The sequence below is a fragment of the Musa acuminata genome, chromosome BXJ3-3 (genome assembly GCF_036884655.1).
Source record: "Musa acuminata AAA Group cultivar baxijiao chromosome BXJ3-3, Cavendish_Baxijiao_AAA, whole genome shotgun sequence".
NCBI classification, from domain to species: domain Eukaryota; kingdom Viridiplantae; phylum Streptophyta; class Magnoliopsida; order Zingiberales; family Musaceae; genus Musa; species Musa acuminata.
The window spans coordinates 40214029-40231179 of NC_088351.1; the positions used below are offsets into that span (position 1 = coordinate 40214029).

Genomic DNA, 17151 nt, shown 5'->3' on the forward strand with positions numbered 1-17151 from the left:
CCCGCAAAGACCAAGATGACGCTAAACCGAGTACAGCGCCGACGGTAATAAATAGCCCACGGGTCAGATAGCAGGGGTTCCTCTTTGGCAACTCAATACTAACAAGATCTTCGAAGGGGTCGAAGTCGGGAGCCCCTTCCCGACCCCGACCTGTGTGCAGGGACCAGAGCCCGAGGAGCAGATGGTCAGCTCCCAGGCATCCCCAGGTCAGTGAAGTCGAAGCTCAAACCCAACCCGCCATAGGTGGACGATCTTGCGCACCCGGGACCGAACCAAATCGTACGAGCTCACTCCTGCCACAGTGTAAAGGATCACTATCATTTTGGTGCTAGAAGGAGGGCCCAAGGCCTGCATCTCGATTGAGCAAACTCGTTCCCGAGCCGTGCACCTTGGTTATGAGCCCTTAGCTCCCCTACGAGTGGGAGAACTGATAAGGTCATTTAGTCCCACATTGGTTGAGGAGTATAGGAACCAAGGGCTCATAAGTCCGTCAGGTCTCCCTTACCCTCAAAGGTGCTTTTTGGAGCTCATATGCTCCGAAAAGGATAAAATCGTGCGAGTACGTCTTTCGCCTAAAGTGAACAATTTCTTGCAAGCCTACGGGTCGCACCAATGGCCGACCGACCAAATGATCCCTTATCATTATCATAAAAGAGGGCACCTAGGGCAATTGCAAAAATGCGAGTTCACGTAGCAATCATTTAATTTTATTTTAAAACTTTTAATATTTTAAAAATATCCATCGAATGTGAATATATATTTTCTTTTCTTTTCTTCTCTTCTCCTCGCTGAGCAACAATGAGTGACATCAAATGATGGGTGGCAACAAACGATAGCATGACATTGTTCGCTTGACGAAGTGAGTTTTTGTTTCCTAGATAGCCTAGCATGAGGGGACTCCGTGATAAGTTTTGTACAAATCATATTATTGGATTGCATCTCATCTAGTTAGATTGTGGTAATTTCTACCTTGGATTTTTTTGGAGTTATGTGAAAATGAAAAATAAAATTCTATCTTAGAGATCCAATTGGTCGGATCCCCATCTTCCCACCTTGGAAATTCTACCTTAACACGTAGATAACTTGTGTCATATTCTTGGGGGCCATTTTCCTATATCTTCATATATGTTTAATGTAGAACTTGAACTTCCATCTTGTTGAAAGTTACTCAAGTTCTCAAATAAGCTATTTTTGAAATCGTTAAAGGTTTCTTGTAATCGGTTCTCAATTTTGGCTTACAATGCTTCAATTTGGGCTTTCATTGAGTTATCGATAGCCATTATGTAAGACTATAAATATGTAATCCTCAATTCTTAATTATGATGTTTGGTCATGGGTATCAATACTATCCTATTTAGTGTAACTTTCAATGATGTCAGCTCGAGGAAACATTGGGGAATGTAGCTGGGATGCGAAGTTGCTGTCATGGCTAGGAAGCTGGCATCGATCAAAGCAGTGTTGAGAGTGTGGCTAGGAGGTAATATTGACAAGGGTCGAGAGTTCCACCTAGAGTCCATTAAGACTTGGACTCTTAATAAATAAATAAATATCAAATGAACTCCTATCTGACTCTTACTAAACTAGATAAACCCAATAAAATATTATTCAAAGCTAAAAAAATAAAAGGATCATAATAGCTATCCCCACTAGAGCCTCATATGAAAAGTGAGTTAAAGTTATTTTAGAATATCATAAGACGAAGCTACCTAACGGAGTGGTACAGATTGAGTACTTGGTGAAGTGGTAAAAACTTTCTTGGATAGAAGTAAGTTGAGAGCCTAAAGACACTATGCAACATAAATAAGTAGCATCAAAACATACCAGCAAGCATTAGCAATTTAAATGGGGGAGAATGTCATGCACGATTGCCGCTCACTTGTAACACATTCGTCGATGGATCATACATATGTTTGACAACATGTTTTACCTTATTTTTATATGTTTTGTTTGAAATCTATAAGCAAAAATAATTTGTAGAGTGATCATATATCATAATGGGCAAAACAATCTCAGAATGACCTAGTTTTAATATGTTATGACTTATTTTCGGTAGATAGTAGTGGCGTGCGAAATATTAGTCATCTTACTATTCTAGAGCCATCTAGGTGGCATAGGACTCGTTGGGGGTTTGGAGTAATGTTAGGTGTTGATTGAATTCATAAGTTCGATGTAAACCCTACAAAAACTTGTTAACGTGTTCCACACCCGGTGAGCAGTCGCTTGTGGACTTATGACTGTTCATTTGGCTTCTAAAGTTTTTATTTTCTATTTTAACTTTTTTTCTCTCTTGAACACCATGTATTTGTTGAATTACTTAAAAAGTTACCCTCTTTACGAGGCATCAAGATTTGTTTATTGCTCGTTTTTCTAGCCGATCAATTTGCTCTTTTACTTGTCCTTTGAGACTTAAAGTGAGATTACAACTAAGTTGATCCTTTGTCAATAGATAACGTAAATGTGCCTAATGACTTGGACAATTCCAACTAAATCTATGACAATACAGGAATTTATCCAAGATCGAGATTTTTTTTGAGAATTCACCCTTATTATTTTTAAGGGATTATCAATAGCAATGAGTTGTTAATAGTGAAAAAGGCTATGGATAATAGACTTCTTTATTGTGTTGATGCTATTTTTAATAAATCCTAATTTTACCCTTATAAAATTTTTAAATCAATTTGAATTATTGAACATATCAAATCCTTAAGCCCTCCTCTCTGTCTTTTTCTCCTCCCCTTGTCTCCTCCTCTGATTTCTCCTCCTACTCTACCTCCCTCTCCATTTCCCACTCTTTTAATAGTTAAGAGTGAGGAGACAAAGGTGGGGGTAGATAAGGAGGGGGAGGGAGAGGTGGAAGAGAAAGAGAGGAGAATAGAGAGAAGGTAATGGAGGAAGAGGAGGAGGAGAAAGAAGGGTAGGAAAATGAGGAGGAGAAGGTGGAGGAGGCGATAGGTGTAGAGGAGAAAGGGGAGATGGCGGATGTGGAAGGGGCGGAGGATCCAAATTAGTTCCCCGATCCAAAATGACTCAAAACATTCTGAGAGTGATCTTTATGAAAAAAAATATAGCTCAAGATAAAAATGATTATGAGGGTGGTCATTTAGTAAAATACAATTATGAGGGGATTCTATTTGATAAATTATCCCAAAAAAAAGGATTGAGATAAATTTTAAATGGAGGGTTGTAAAAAAGAGATGCTTGAGATAAAGACGAAATTTCATGGAGTATTTATAGGTACATGTACATGATTTGAATCAATCTAAATAATATATTTCTTGATTTTATAAGAGATATTTCTATTATATCAATATTTTTTTTACACCTTAAAAGGTATATTTACATCATATCATACAAAATCTCAATTATATAATCATTCATTCAATTTGTACAAATATATTATCATTTTCAATAGGATCTTGAGATGATCTATTAAAAATTTTATTAGCTAAATTTACTGACACCTTAATCACGAGAAGTATGAATTGGATGAGGTATCTGGGTAAACGGAGCATGTGGCACTAAACGGAGCCACCTAGTCCCATTGGGAACAACGTTATATATACGCATATATATATAAATAAAAGTCCGGCGAGGAGAGATGCGACATGGTGATGTAGCCTAGGAAACATTTTCATCACTACTTGCGTTTCGTCTGTTCTGATCCCCCTCCACTACAAACAAGCTAAAGTCCTTCACCCCAAATCAAACAAACCAACCCCACTGCAAGTTCGGGCCTTCCAGCTCGTCTCCTAGTGAGATATGTAATGGATCATCCATGCATGGCCTGTTATATTTGGCAACACTCACCCTGTCCGTGTCATTGCTTTGGCAAAATTCTATGGCGTGCTATGGAAGTTTTGGGTCAAAGACAGTAGATAGCTATTTCATCTGCTGTTTGCTTATATAGTACGTCCAAATCAGCGTATAACCTGCGCAGCCGCGCTGGCTTGGAGATGGACATTTAAAATTACGACAAATGGGCTTTGTCTGAAATGGTCCTGAAATCACCGTCTTGCCTTGTCCTCCATTGCTCCATAAAGACAAAAAGAGGAACCAGCACATATAAACACACCACCTTCAGGAATTCTGTGTGTTCCTGTAAGGGCTCCTTTGTGCAAGGTGTCACGCCGGGTTCTCTCTCATTCTCCTTGCCCCATCACCTTTGCGAGGAAGGTGGAAGCATGGATGTGATACCAGTGAAGAGTGAGACTAATGGCACTGGAAGGCGATTGCATGGTGCTGCAGTACTGGTTCCATCCAATGGGAATCAAGTGGTAAAGGTCATAAAGAGGAGAAAAAGGGAGCCTACGTTACCACAGATCGGAAGTGATGCCAACAGGGAGATGATCGATCAATCTTCTACTTGCAGCACGATGAAAAGAAGTTCAAGGTTTCGAGGTGTTAGCAGGTACACGGATATTGTGGGAACATCTAGCGACTACTCTTTCAAGTAGCACCACCTGATGATCAGATGTAATAAATAATATGACAACTTTGCAGGCATCGATGGACGGGTCGTTTCGAGGCCCACCTTTGGGATAAAGGGTCTTGGAATGCAACACAGAGGAAGAAGGGGAAACAAGGCACGTTGTTTCAGATTCTACTTACCATTTCCTTCTGCCTTTTCTTTAATTTTATTTTTGTTGTTGCTAACGATTTGTCTGAATTGTTGCTCGATTTGGGACAGTTTACCTTGGAGCCTACGATGAGGAAGAAGCAGCAGCAAGAGCTTATGATCTTGCAGCGCTCAAGTACTGGGGACCTTCAACCTACACGAACTTTCAGGTATGCCCTTTCCGAGGTGTTGATTTTTCTGAGAGCATGTTATGAACCGTAATACTGGATAACAGTTAACGATGGCAGCACAGTCAACCGAATGTTTTGCAATCTCCTAACCGATCTTTCGTCTATGATTATCAAAACATGTGAAACACACACACACGCACACACACACACACACACACACTCTCTCTCTCTCTCTCTTTCTAATTCATAAAATAGGAAGGAGCATGTCTCGTTACCATCTCCTGACAGCTGAAACGATATCACGTCTAAAACTCACTTGATGTCCAACCAACCATTCTCCCGTTCTGGGCATGAGATTTTTCGCTAAATGATGGGATTTTCCCTGCGTTCCAGCACTCCTAGTACCTCCTCCATCTGATAATACGTGCTAATTTTACAGTAAAGTCTCTTAAGAAAGCACGTACATAAAGTAAAAAAGAAAAACAAGAAAATGCACATTCAAATATGACAAATTATAATCAAATAGTATTTCATGGATATGATCAACGAATTTCAGATGTTTCCACATCTCAGTGTGAAGAACATGTTGACCAGTGTGGCAATATGGTGTATCCAAATTGACTAACAATCCACCCAAACTTGTCAGGTATCTGACTATGAAAAAGAGATACAAGTAATGCAAAGCGTCACAAAAGAAGAGTACCTAGCATCAATAAGGAGGTTTGCACTTTCATTTTTTAGCCATGGAATTCCAGCTCCTATCATCAATATGAATGCCTGCCTCGCTCCTTAACCTACTGCACTTGGATTTAATTATGGCAGGAAGAGCAGTGGTTTCTCAAGAGGTGTATCCAAGTACCGGGGAGTTGCTAGGTATAATTAATTAAATACTTGGAGGCTGCAGAACAATTTCTTCTCTTCAGTAGCCTATCAACATGCATGTACTGAAATCAAGGAGCTGGATATATATATGCAGGCATCACCACAATGGAAGATGGGAAGCAAGGATTGGCAGGGTCTTCGGGAACAAATATCTCTATCTCGGCACTTATAGTAAGTACTAGACCATATCTTTTGATTACTCCCATAATTGCTACCAACTAGACGGAAGGGAACACATGAGCAAATTATCATGGATTACAGGCACTCAGGAAGAAGCTGCCCGTGCTTATGACATCGCCGCAATCGAGTACAGAGGAATAAATGCTGTGACCAATTTCGATTTGAGCACATACATCAGATGGCTAAAGCCAGGTGCCTCCTCCAATGTGCGCAATACTACCGGAGAGCAACATGCAAATATTGATGAATTTTGTGCACTGCAAATCCCAAACAACCACTTCTCAACAGGTCAAGCAGAAGAACACCTGAACTTCAACCCCTTTATTACTGAATACATGAACTTACAGTATAAGCAGGAATACACGGCCGATCAATTCCCTGGTGGTGGTGGTGGTGCTGCTGCTGTTACTGGTTGCACTGGTGCAAGCAGCAAGTCCTCTCCGACCGCTCTTAGTCTCTTGTTAAAATCCTCAATATTCAGGCAACTCGTAGATAACTTCAGTGCGGTCAATGAAGAGTTTGAAGGAGATGGCACCAAGGAAAGGAAACGACTGCAGGGAGAACATGATCAGAGCAATGGTATCTTTTATGAAGAAATGGCAGGTGCACCGTATGTTCGTGATCCGAACGATGAGCATGGTCAAAGAATTGAGCTGCTTCGGGAGACGGTTTGTTGTTATGAGCACAGTGAGCAGCAGACACACTGGAACGGTATTATGAGCATATCGTCGATGCAGCAGCTCAAGTAAGGAAGTCCTCGAGGGAGTGCCGGAGTCAGTTGAAAATCTAGACGGCAGTGTCATTCTAGCTGGTCTTGTCGTGTATATCGCCCTCACATCTCCTCCGACTTGTAGTAACCTTAAAAAGCGACGAATAAAGTGCACCATCTCTTGAGAATTCTATCTAGCCTCCTAAAGGCTTGGTCGATTGATTGGAAGAATTGATGTCGTAGGAAGATAATTCGTTTGAAAGGCAGGAATGACCGTTCGGGATGCCAATTGGTCGATGATTGGAGGAGGAGCAGCAACCCCGACCAAAACAAGGGAGAAAAGAACAGTGCTGGCTTTAGGAACGAAGAGGAGCTACTATGTTCCGAGGGCTCCATCCATTAACCAATGATTACAGTTTCCTGCATTTATAGCTGTTGGAGAGTTTATAGGTTGGACTGGAAATGGAAGAAAAATCAGGTAATGTCATGATAGACGAGCTTCCTCAGTCTGATCTCTTTCCGGATGTTTTGGCTGCAAGCGTCGACCAAGACGAATCCAGGTGTTGGTGACGGTTGTCTTCACTTACACGGTTGATGAGTCCAAAAATTAACTGGATTCAATTTTTTTATATCATCCGATCTGTTCTTACACCTACTAATTTTTTTTTTTTGTCCAAAAGACATCCAACAATGTACCGATAGGTGCACTAGTTGGGAGGGGTAGTTGGGAGGGGGAGGTCTTTTTGATAAACAGAAAAGATTTCGCCAAAGCAGTTGAAGAAATCTCTAAGCAATTGACGAAATCTCTGAGCAGTTGAGGAAAATCCTCCTCGATGCCGACGCTGCTTACCTTGTTTTGCAGTGTTCTCCTACCTGAGTTGGCAGCCGCCTGTCATTTACTCTTCATCAACGCACCTCGGCAACATTAATCCAAAGCAACAAAGCAGTCACATCCTGCCATAGCCCCGCTACCACTTCCCGACCAGAGTCCACCGCCTCCCCTTGGGTCACAGCAGCAACCGCTCGACCATCCCTCTCGCGGCGATGTCTCCGCCCCTCAACTGCAGCCATTCATTGCAGCCTACTGCAGCACTTGCGGCTGCTAGTATCAGATCACACTCGCCGCAGCAGCAGCGATTGAGATAATGGTGGTGCCGCCGCTGTTGCAGTCGTTGTCGCTACGCCCACTGCATCGACACTTCTTCCGTGGGCAACGCTCCTTAAGGAAGCACAGTCGCAGCCTTTGTTTCTACCGCCGGTTGCCAACCGAAGTCTTCCACTGAAAACTCTGTCGCTCTTCCGGCCACTAAACTCCAACACTGCATTACTGCAACTATCTCCAACCTTATAGATTTCTCTAGCTTCGCTGCAGAAATCTCTCCTGCACCGCTGCAAGCTGCAGAGATTTCTCCCGCCTTGCTGCAACAATCTCTCCTGCATCGCTGCGAAATCTCTCCTGCATTCTGCATCGATGGAGAAATTGGTGCAGCCTTCTCCAGCATCGGTGCAGCCTTCTCTGCTAACACTGCTACAACCGCACCTCAACCCTTAGAAGAGGGAACACCTTAAAGCCCTCAAATCCCAACCACCAAGCTCTACCAGTACCTTTGGAAGAAGCAGCAGCTCTCTTCGACATTGCATACAACGACCCTTCTATAGCACTTCTACCGTTCAAAATGTCTTCGTACCTCTGCCATTCCATATTTTATCCCGGTAGCACTTCTCAAAGTCTTATCACCGACACTCATTCCCTTCAAATTATCTAAAGGTGACAATTACGCATCTTGACAGGCATAACTTTCTAATCTTCTATTTAGCTATGATCTTCTAGGTTACGTTGCTGGCTCTCTCCAGTGTCCACCTGAAATGGTCAACATCCCAGGCGAACCCAGTCTAGTGCCAAATCTAGCCAACAAATTATGGTTACGTCAAGATCGCCTCATCCTCCAAGCTATTTAAGCCTTAGTTGCTAGATCCGTTGCCCCGCTGATATCCTCATTTACGACTGCTGTAGAAGCATGATACAAGAAGCATGGTGCAAGTTACAAACAACTTTGGTAAATCTCTCGCGTACTCGCATGCTTGGACTTCTCTCCAATCTGATGAAAACGAAACAAGAGGGAAGTACTATTGTTGATTATCTACAAACTATCAAAGTTATCATCGATGACTTGACTTTGATAGGTTGTTCTCTCAGTAATGAAGAAGTCCTAATCCATACCCTCAATGACTTAAGAAGCAAGTACAAAGAACTGACAGCAGCACTTCGGGCATGCGACTCGTCAATATCATTCGAAGAACTCTATGATAAGTTGATCGACTATGAGACGTACTTGAAGCATAATGATAGGTTGCTTAGACCACCTATTACAGTTCAGGTCAATCAAAAATCCAAGAGGAAGAGCAACCAGTACAATAAGCACGTCAACAACGGTCTAGCTAAGTTGCCTCCTAGCCCTACGGGGCCTAGACTAAACCACCCTTATCTCTATCAAGGTGGTAACTTTCATAGTCCTCAATCGTCGTATCCTGACTTCCCAAGCCACCAACGAGTTGTTTGCCAACTATATGGTAAAATCGGACACTCTGTGAAAGTCTGTCGGTCTAGCCCCAGACTCCCTGCTCCATCATAGTGGCCTCAGGCGAATTTCATGGCTACTTTAACTCCTACCCAACCTAATTGGATTGTGGACTCAGCGCCTCTCATCACATCACATCTGATCTTTAAAACTTAACCATCCACAACAATTATGATGGAAATGAAGATATCATCATTGGTAAAGGAATTCCTATTACTCATTCTGGTTCCTCAACGCTTAGTTCACTTACCACAAATTTTACACTCGATGATGTTCTGTGTGCACCTAACATTAAAAGAAACCTCATTTCCATTTCTCAATTCTGTAAACAGAATAATACCTCCATTAAATTCTTTTCAAACTTTTTTCTTGTCAAGGATTTGAGCATGGGGGCATCTTTAGTCCAGGGCCAAAACAAAGACAATATTTATGAGTGGCCATCTGCTTCGCAAATTACCCTTCCTACTACTCACTCTTCAGTCGCAGCTCCGGTTGATGAATGACATCGTCGTCTTGGTCATCCCTCCCCTTTTATCCAGCAAAAATTACTTTCTCGTTATTCTCTTCCTACCTTGAAAATCAATAGCACTGTCACTCATTGTGTTACCTGTCTTTGCAATAAAAGTTATAAACTGTCTTTTGGGACAACCTTCATTTCTTGCTCTAAACCATTTGAAATCATTTATACCGATGTATGAGGCCTTACCCCAATTCCTTATTTTGATAAGTTTTGCTTTTATGTCATTTTTGTAGACTATTTTACTAAGTACACATGGTTATATCCTCTCCACCATAAGTCTGATGTTTTTACAGTATTTACCAACTTTCGAAAGTTGGTCGAGAATTTTTTTCAATCTTCCATTAGAATAGTTTACTCTGATGGCGGAGGCGAATATCAAGCCCTCACATCTTGTCTCTCCGCTTGTGGTATACAACACTTCAAGTCACCCCCACATACTCTCCAATTGGTTGGCTCTACCGAACGAAAACATCGGCATATCGTTGAGACTGGTCTCTTCCTTCTACATCAAGCATCCATGCCACCACCTTTTTGGTAAGTAGCTTTTCAAACTGTAGTTTATCTCATTAATCGTATACTTACTCCAGTCTTATAATACCAGTCACCATTTGAAAAATTATTCCACAAGCTTCTAAATCTTCATAAACTCAAAGTTTTTAGCTGTTTATGTTATCCATGGCTCCATCCCTATGCCTCACATAAGCTAACACCATGATTTAAACTTATAGGCTACTCTCTTGAACATTATGCTTTTCGATACTATGAACACTAAACTAAAAAAGTCTTTATATCACGTCATGTTATTTTTGAGGAGTTTGTCTTTCCTTTTCAAAACAATCCTACTATGCAGGCTACTCCGATAAACATACATCACTAGAATTTACCTCTGATCTCATCACACGAACCTCCCACGACACTGTCCAGTCCTTACCCTCAAGATCCGCATACTACTATTACTCCAATTCAACAGCTTCTCACTCTCTCTATTTCTCCACTCCATTCCTCACAAGTTTCCCTTATTAATGAAGTAATACCATCAGCAACATTACCACTAGCTTTACCTTCTCCTAGACCTAGTGACATTGATGTGCCGACGGCTGGCCCGGTCCATGATAGTGACTCGCCCTCGACTATGCCACAAATACAATCTACCACTTTCGTCGCCCCGAGACATCCAATGATAACACGCTCCAAAAGTGATATTTTCAAAGCACGTTGAGTCCTTGACTTACATGCTATAACAAATTCCTCCACTGAGGCTAGTGAACCCACTACAATCACTTAAGCTCAAAAACTTCTCACTGGCGTAAAGCCATGTGTGACGAATATGATGCTCTCATTCATAACTCTACATGGACCTTAGTACCCTTTCATCACACATAAAATATCATCAGGTGTAAATGGGTCTTTCGAATTAAGCTGAATCCACACGGATCCATTGTCAGATATAAAGCACGTCTAGTCGCCAAAGGGTTTCATTAATGACATGGTGTCGACTTCACAGAGACATTTAGTCCCGTTGTTAAACCCATAACAATCCGTCTTATCCTGAATTTGGCCATCTCAAAGGGCTGGCACATACGATAATTGGATGTTAACAATACCTTTTTACAGGGGTCGCTTACTGAAGACGTCTATATGTAGCAACCACCTGGTTTCGTTCATCCTCAGTATCTGAGGCATGTCTACAAACCTTAAAAAGCTATTTATGGTCTTCGTTAAGCTCTAAGGGCTTGGTATACCGAGCTTGGCTCGTTTTTTACCTCAATTGGCTTCATCAATTCCAAGTCTGATACCTCGTTATTCATTTGCCAACATAATATATCTTTTAGTGTATATGGATAATATTATTGTCATAGGCAATGATCCTTTGAAGACTCAGGCATTTCTAAAGCACTTGGCCGATCGATTCTCCCTCAAAGATCTAGGAACTTTAAGCTACTTTTTGGGAGTGGAAACAACATTTACATCTTCAGGTCTCTTCCTATCACAAAGAAAGTATATTCAAGATTTATTATCAAAGACAAATATGCAGGATACGAAAGAGATTACAACTCCTCTCTCTACTAGTGAATCACTTAAATTATGTGATGAAAGCTCTGCTATAGATTTGACTCAATATCGACAAGTCCTTGGCTCTTTACAATACTTGGTTCTCACCCGTCCAGATATCTCATAAGCCGTCAATAAATTATCGCAATTCATGCATCAACCATCTACTACGCATTGGTCTGCGGTCAAACGAATTTTACGGTATCTTAAAGGGACTTTTAATCATGATATTTTTCTTTGCAAAAATGCTTCACTCCATCTCCATGCCTTTGCTGATGCTAATTGGGCAGGAAACTTTGATGATAGAATATTCACATCGAGGTACATTATCTTCCTTGGAGCTACTCTAATCAGTTGGAGTTCTAAAAAACAAAAGACGGTTACACGATCTACAACTGAAGCTGAATACCATGTCATCGCCACCGCCGATGCTGAACTCAATTGGGTCACAAATCTACTCAAGGAACTCAACATCAACTCTACAGTTACTCCTACAATATATTATGATAATATTGGAGCTACCTACTTATGTGTCATATGGCTGATCAACTAGCAGACTCACTCACAAAGCCTCTCGCTCGTAAATTATTTTCATCTCATCAGTCCAAGATCGACATCTTTGTTGGGAAAAAACCTATTAAAGCGGAATATTCTTTTCTCTCTTTGTGTATCAAAATGAGTTCCTTATCAAAATACCAACTTGATATCCAAATGTAAATATCAACCAGCACAGCATAAACAATAGAGAAAATAATCAATCATACAATGAGACCAAATCTTTTAACGTGGAAAACCCAATATGGGAAAAACCACGGGACCATAGTCCACCTCAAACTTCCACTATCAATAGTAATGATAACAGGTTTACAATATATCTTCTCTAAAATAATCAGAGGATCACAATAACATCAAGATCATAGATCTTGGCTCAAAAATAGCATATCTTTATCACATAGGGTGTATCTCCTCATAAGAGAATTCCAAGTCTCACAAAGTGGATATAGCAGGAAAGTACCTCAGAGAGGGTAAATTATAGATCAACATCGTTAGGATTGTAGAGTTTGCTGCAAAGATTCTCCACATAAAATTTGGGTAAACTGACGACGTTTGACTACCGATCGTCAAGCAGAAAACTCAGAAACCTTACTTTCTCTCTCCTTCTCTCTCTTCTTTTCTCTTTGTGCACCGCCGCTCACCGCACGCTCATTGTGCCCGCACGCGCTCAGCACATAACCATATTCTCTCTCTTTTTAATTTCTACATTCAATTAGTGATTTGGGCTCAATAGGCCCAATTGTCTAAGCCCACATATGGGTTGAACCAATAATTTTTCCCCTAACTCATATGGTGGGCTGTATTAAGCCCGCTCTTCGCCTACATGCTTCAAGCTTCTTCTTAGGCAAAGACTTTATCAACATATCTGATCCATTCTCATAGTATGCACTTTTTCCAACTGTAATTCTTTCATCTCAAGCACATCACAAATTTAGTGATATCTCACATCAATATACTTAGATCTAGAATGGTATATTGAATTCTTAGAGAGATGAATGACACTCTGACTGTCACAATAAATAATATATCCTTCATGTTTCAAGTCCAATTTCTGTAGAAACTTTTTCATTCATAAAGCTTCCTTGCATGCTTCAGTAATTGCTATATATTCTGCTTCTGTAGTTGATAGAGCAACACACTTATGTAACTTAGACTGCCAAGAGACTGCTCCTCCTGCAAATGTCATCAAGAATCCCGAAGTGGACTTCCTGGAATTAGTGTCACCTGCCATGTCTGCATATGTGTAACCTTCTAACACAGGTTCATCACTGCCAAAACATAAACATAACCTGAAAGTACCTCTTAGATATCTTAATATCAATTTCACTACTGCCCAATGTTCCTTTCCAAGATTAGAGAGAAATTGGCTAACAACTCCAACTGCATGAGCTATATCTGGCCTAGTACAAACTATAGCATACATCAAATTGCCTACTGCAGATGAGTAAGGCACTCTAGACATTTCTTCTTTTTCTTTCTCACTTGTAGGACATTATTTCGAACTAAGCTTGAAATGACTTGCAAGTGGAGAATAAACTGCTTTGGCTTTACTCATGTTGAATCTTTCAAGAACCTTTTCAATGTAAGTCTTCTGAGATAGCCAAATCTTCATTTTCTTCCTATCACGAAGAATCTTCATGCCAAGTATTTGTTTCACCGATCCCAAGTCTTTCATGGTAAAAGATAGACTTAGCTCTCTTTTAAGCTTTCCAATTTTTCCAACTTCATGGCCAACAATCATAATATCATCAACATATAGCAGTAAAATAATAAAATCATCATCTGAAAATTTCTCCATAAACACACAATGATCATATGTGGTTCTATCATACCCTTGGCTCATCATAAAGGAATCAAACTTCTTGTACCACTGTCTATGTGCCTGTTTGAGTCCATATAAGCTTTTCCTAAGCTTACACACTAGATTTTCTTTTCCCTTGACTTTAAAACCTTCTGGTTGCTCTATGTAAATTTTTTCTTCTAAATCACCATGAAGAAATGCTATTTTTACATCAAGTTGCTCAACTTCTAAATTCAAGCGGGCAACCAAACCAAGAACAACTCGGATGGAGGACATTTTCACAACCAGAGAAAATATTTCTTCAAAGTCAATACCTTTCTTTTGACTAAATCCTTTCACAACTAGTCGTGCCTTGTATCTTTGTTGTGAGCTATTGTTTTCGGTCTTCAATTTATAAATCCACTTATTCTTGAGAGCTTTCTTCTCTTTAGGCAATTTTATCGAGTCATAGGTGTGGTTCTCAAGTAAGGATCTCATCTCTTCTTGCATGGCTTTAACCCACTCATTCTTATTCTCATATAGAATAGCTTCTTGGTATGTTTCTGGCTTTCCCCCGTCAGTAAGCATAACATACTCATGTGGAGGATATCTGGTAGATGGTTGTCGCTCTCTAGTGGATCTTCTCAATGGAATCTCAACTGATGGTGGATGTGCTTGTTCAGTTGGTTCAGCATCATCAACTATAGGTGTATTATCATTGGTATTCTCACAACAATCTTCTTGTTCATCTCCCCCATGATCATCATGAACTACAGGTGAATGAATTGGACCCAAATTCCAAGGAATATAAACAAAGATTTCTGGCTTCTCAATATTATCACCACCATCAAACAATTGGTCTTCAAGAAACACAACATCTCTACTTCTAATAATCTTCTTGTTCACTGGATCCCATAATCTGTACCCAAACTCTTCATGATCATATCCCAAGAAGATACATGCTTTTGCTTTACTATCAAGCTTGGACCTCTCATCTTTGGGAATATGAACAAATGCTTTATACCCAAAGACTCTTAAGTGATTATAAGATATATCTTTTCCTCTCCATACTCTCTTTGGAACATCACCTTTCAGAAGAACTAATGGAGAAAGATTTATCATATCAACTGTAGTTCTCATAGCCTCCCCCAAAAATGACTTTAGTAACTTGGCATGGGAAAGCATACACCTAATCCTTTCTTCAATGGTTCTGTTCATCCTTTCTACCACATCGTTCTGTTGAGGAGTTTTAGAAATTATTTTCTCAAGCCTGATACCATGGAATCTACAATAATTCTCAAAAGGACCCTTGTACTCACCACCATTATCTGATCGAATACACTTTAGTTTTCTACCAGTTTCTATTTCAACACTAACATGAAACTCCTTGAAAACATCAAGTACCTAGTCTTTAGATTTCAAAGCAAAAGCCCACACTTTTCTAGAATGGTCATCAATAAAAGTAACAAAATAAAGAGCACCTCTAAGAGTTCTAGTTTGCATAGTACAGACATCAGTATGAACTAAATCAATAACATCTGATCTTCTAGATGATGGATATGTCTGAAATGCAACTCTATGTGTTTTTCCAACTAAGCAATGTTCACAAGATTTAAGAGATGTACCTTGCAACTCTGGTAAGAACTGCTTTCTAGCAAGAGTTTGAAGTATATTCTCGCTGATATGTCCAAGCCTCTTATGCCAAAGATCTATACTTTCACCTTTTCGAATTGCATTAATCTCTCCGTTGTGTAGCTTAGCTTCCATGACATAAAAAGAGTTAAGTTTATTTCCTTATGCCACAATTAAAGAACCTTTAGTGAGTTTTCATTTGCTTTCACCAAAATAGTGTGCAAAGCCCTCATCATCAAGTCTACTTGTAGATATCAAGTTAAGACGAATATCTGGAACATGCCTTACATCTTTGAGTATTAATTGACTCCCAATACTGGTCTCCAAGCAAATATCTCCAATACCCACAATCTTATATGTACCACTGTTTCCCATTCTGATATTATCAAAATCACTAGTAGTGTAAGATCTAAGAAATCACCATGAGAAGTAACATGAAATGAAGTACCAGAGTCAATTACCTAATTACTGTCCTGAGCTACAAGACTAACACAACCTTCATCACAGACAATAGTGATATTACCTTCAGCAGCAACTATATTGGCCTCTTTCTCATTTTACTTTATTTCATTCTCTTCTCGCTTCTAGAACCTACACTCTTTCTTCATGTGATCTAGCTTGTTATAGCGAAAACATTTGATATCTTTTCTAGACTTAGATCTTCCTCTATAATCATGTGGATTTCTGCTAATGACTTCTTCCACGTCTTTCTTGTTTTTCAGTAACAAATGCCCCAGAAGAAAATTCACCCTATTCTTTCCTTCTGGCATCTTCATTTAGGAAACTGTCTTTAATCATATCTAAAGTTAGAGTCCCTTCTAGTGTGGAGTTACAAATTGTCACCACATACGTTTCCCAACTTTCTGGTAAAGAGCTGAGAAGTAATAATCATTGCATCTCATTATCTATATTCATTTTCATAGCAACCAACTTGTTTGCAAGACTCTGAAATAGGCTTATATGCTCAACAATGTTACTGCCATCTTTATACTTCAAATTTACAAGCCTTCTGAGGAGAGAAATTCTATTTCCCACTGTCTTTTTCGCATAGAGGTTTTTTAACCTTTGCCAAACAACATCAGCTCTAGTTTAATCTGAAATATCCTCATGCAAGTTTATATCTATCCATCTTCTAATATAGGCAATGACTTTTCTATGTTGAACTTCACATTCTTCATCGTCTATAGTAGAAAGTTTATCTTTAACCTTGATGGGCTTATACAAATCTTTGCAATAAAGCAAATCTTCCATCATACGCCTCCGAGTAGAATAATTTGATGAGTTCAATTTAATCATACATCTGACTGCTCCATTTCAATCATACAAGAAAATACTAGCACCAAACAACCTGTTGCTCTGATACCACCTGTTGGGAAAAAACCTATTAAAGCGGAATATTCTTTTCTCTTTTTATGTATCAAAATGGGTTCCTCATCAAAATACCAACTTGATATCCAAATGTAAATATCAACCAGCACAGCATAAACAATAGAGAAAATAATCAATCACACAGTGA

At 39.8% G+C, this 17151-nt stretch overlaps 1 protein-coding gene across 1 annotated transcript; it reads left to right on the forward strand.

Moving 5' to 3' along the window:
• The first annotated feature begins 4373 nt into the window (after positions 1-4373).
• LOC135633133 (AP2-like ethylene-responsive transcription factor At1g16060) lies at positions 4374-7029 on the forward strand. Its single transcript, XM_065142249.1, has 7 exons — positions 4374-4408; positions 4501-4583; positions 4688-4785; positions 5393-5466; positions 5569-5619; positions 5723-5799; positions 5890-7029. The coding sequence occupies exons 1-7, from the start codon at positions 4374-4376 to the stop codon at positions 6555-6557; spliced, it is 1086 nt and encodes a 361-aa protein (XP_064998321.1). The 3' UTR covers positions 6558-7029.
• The last annotated feature ends 10122 nt before the right edge of the window (positions 7030-17151 follow it).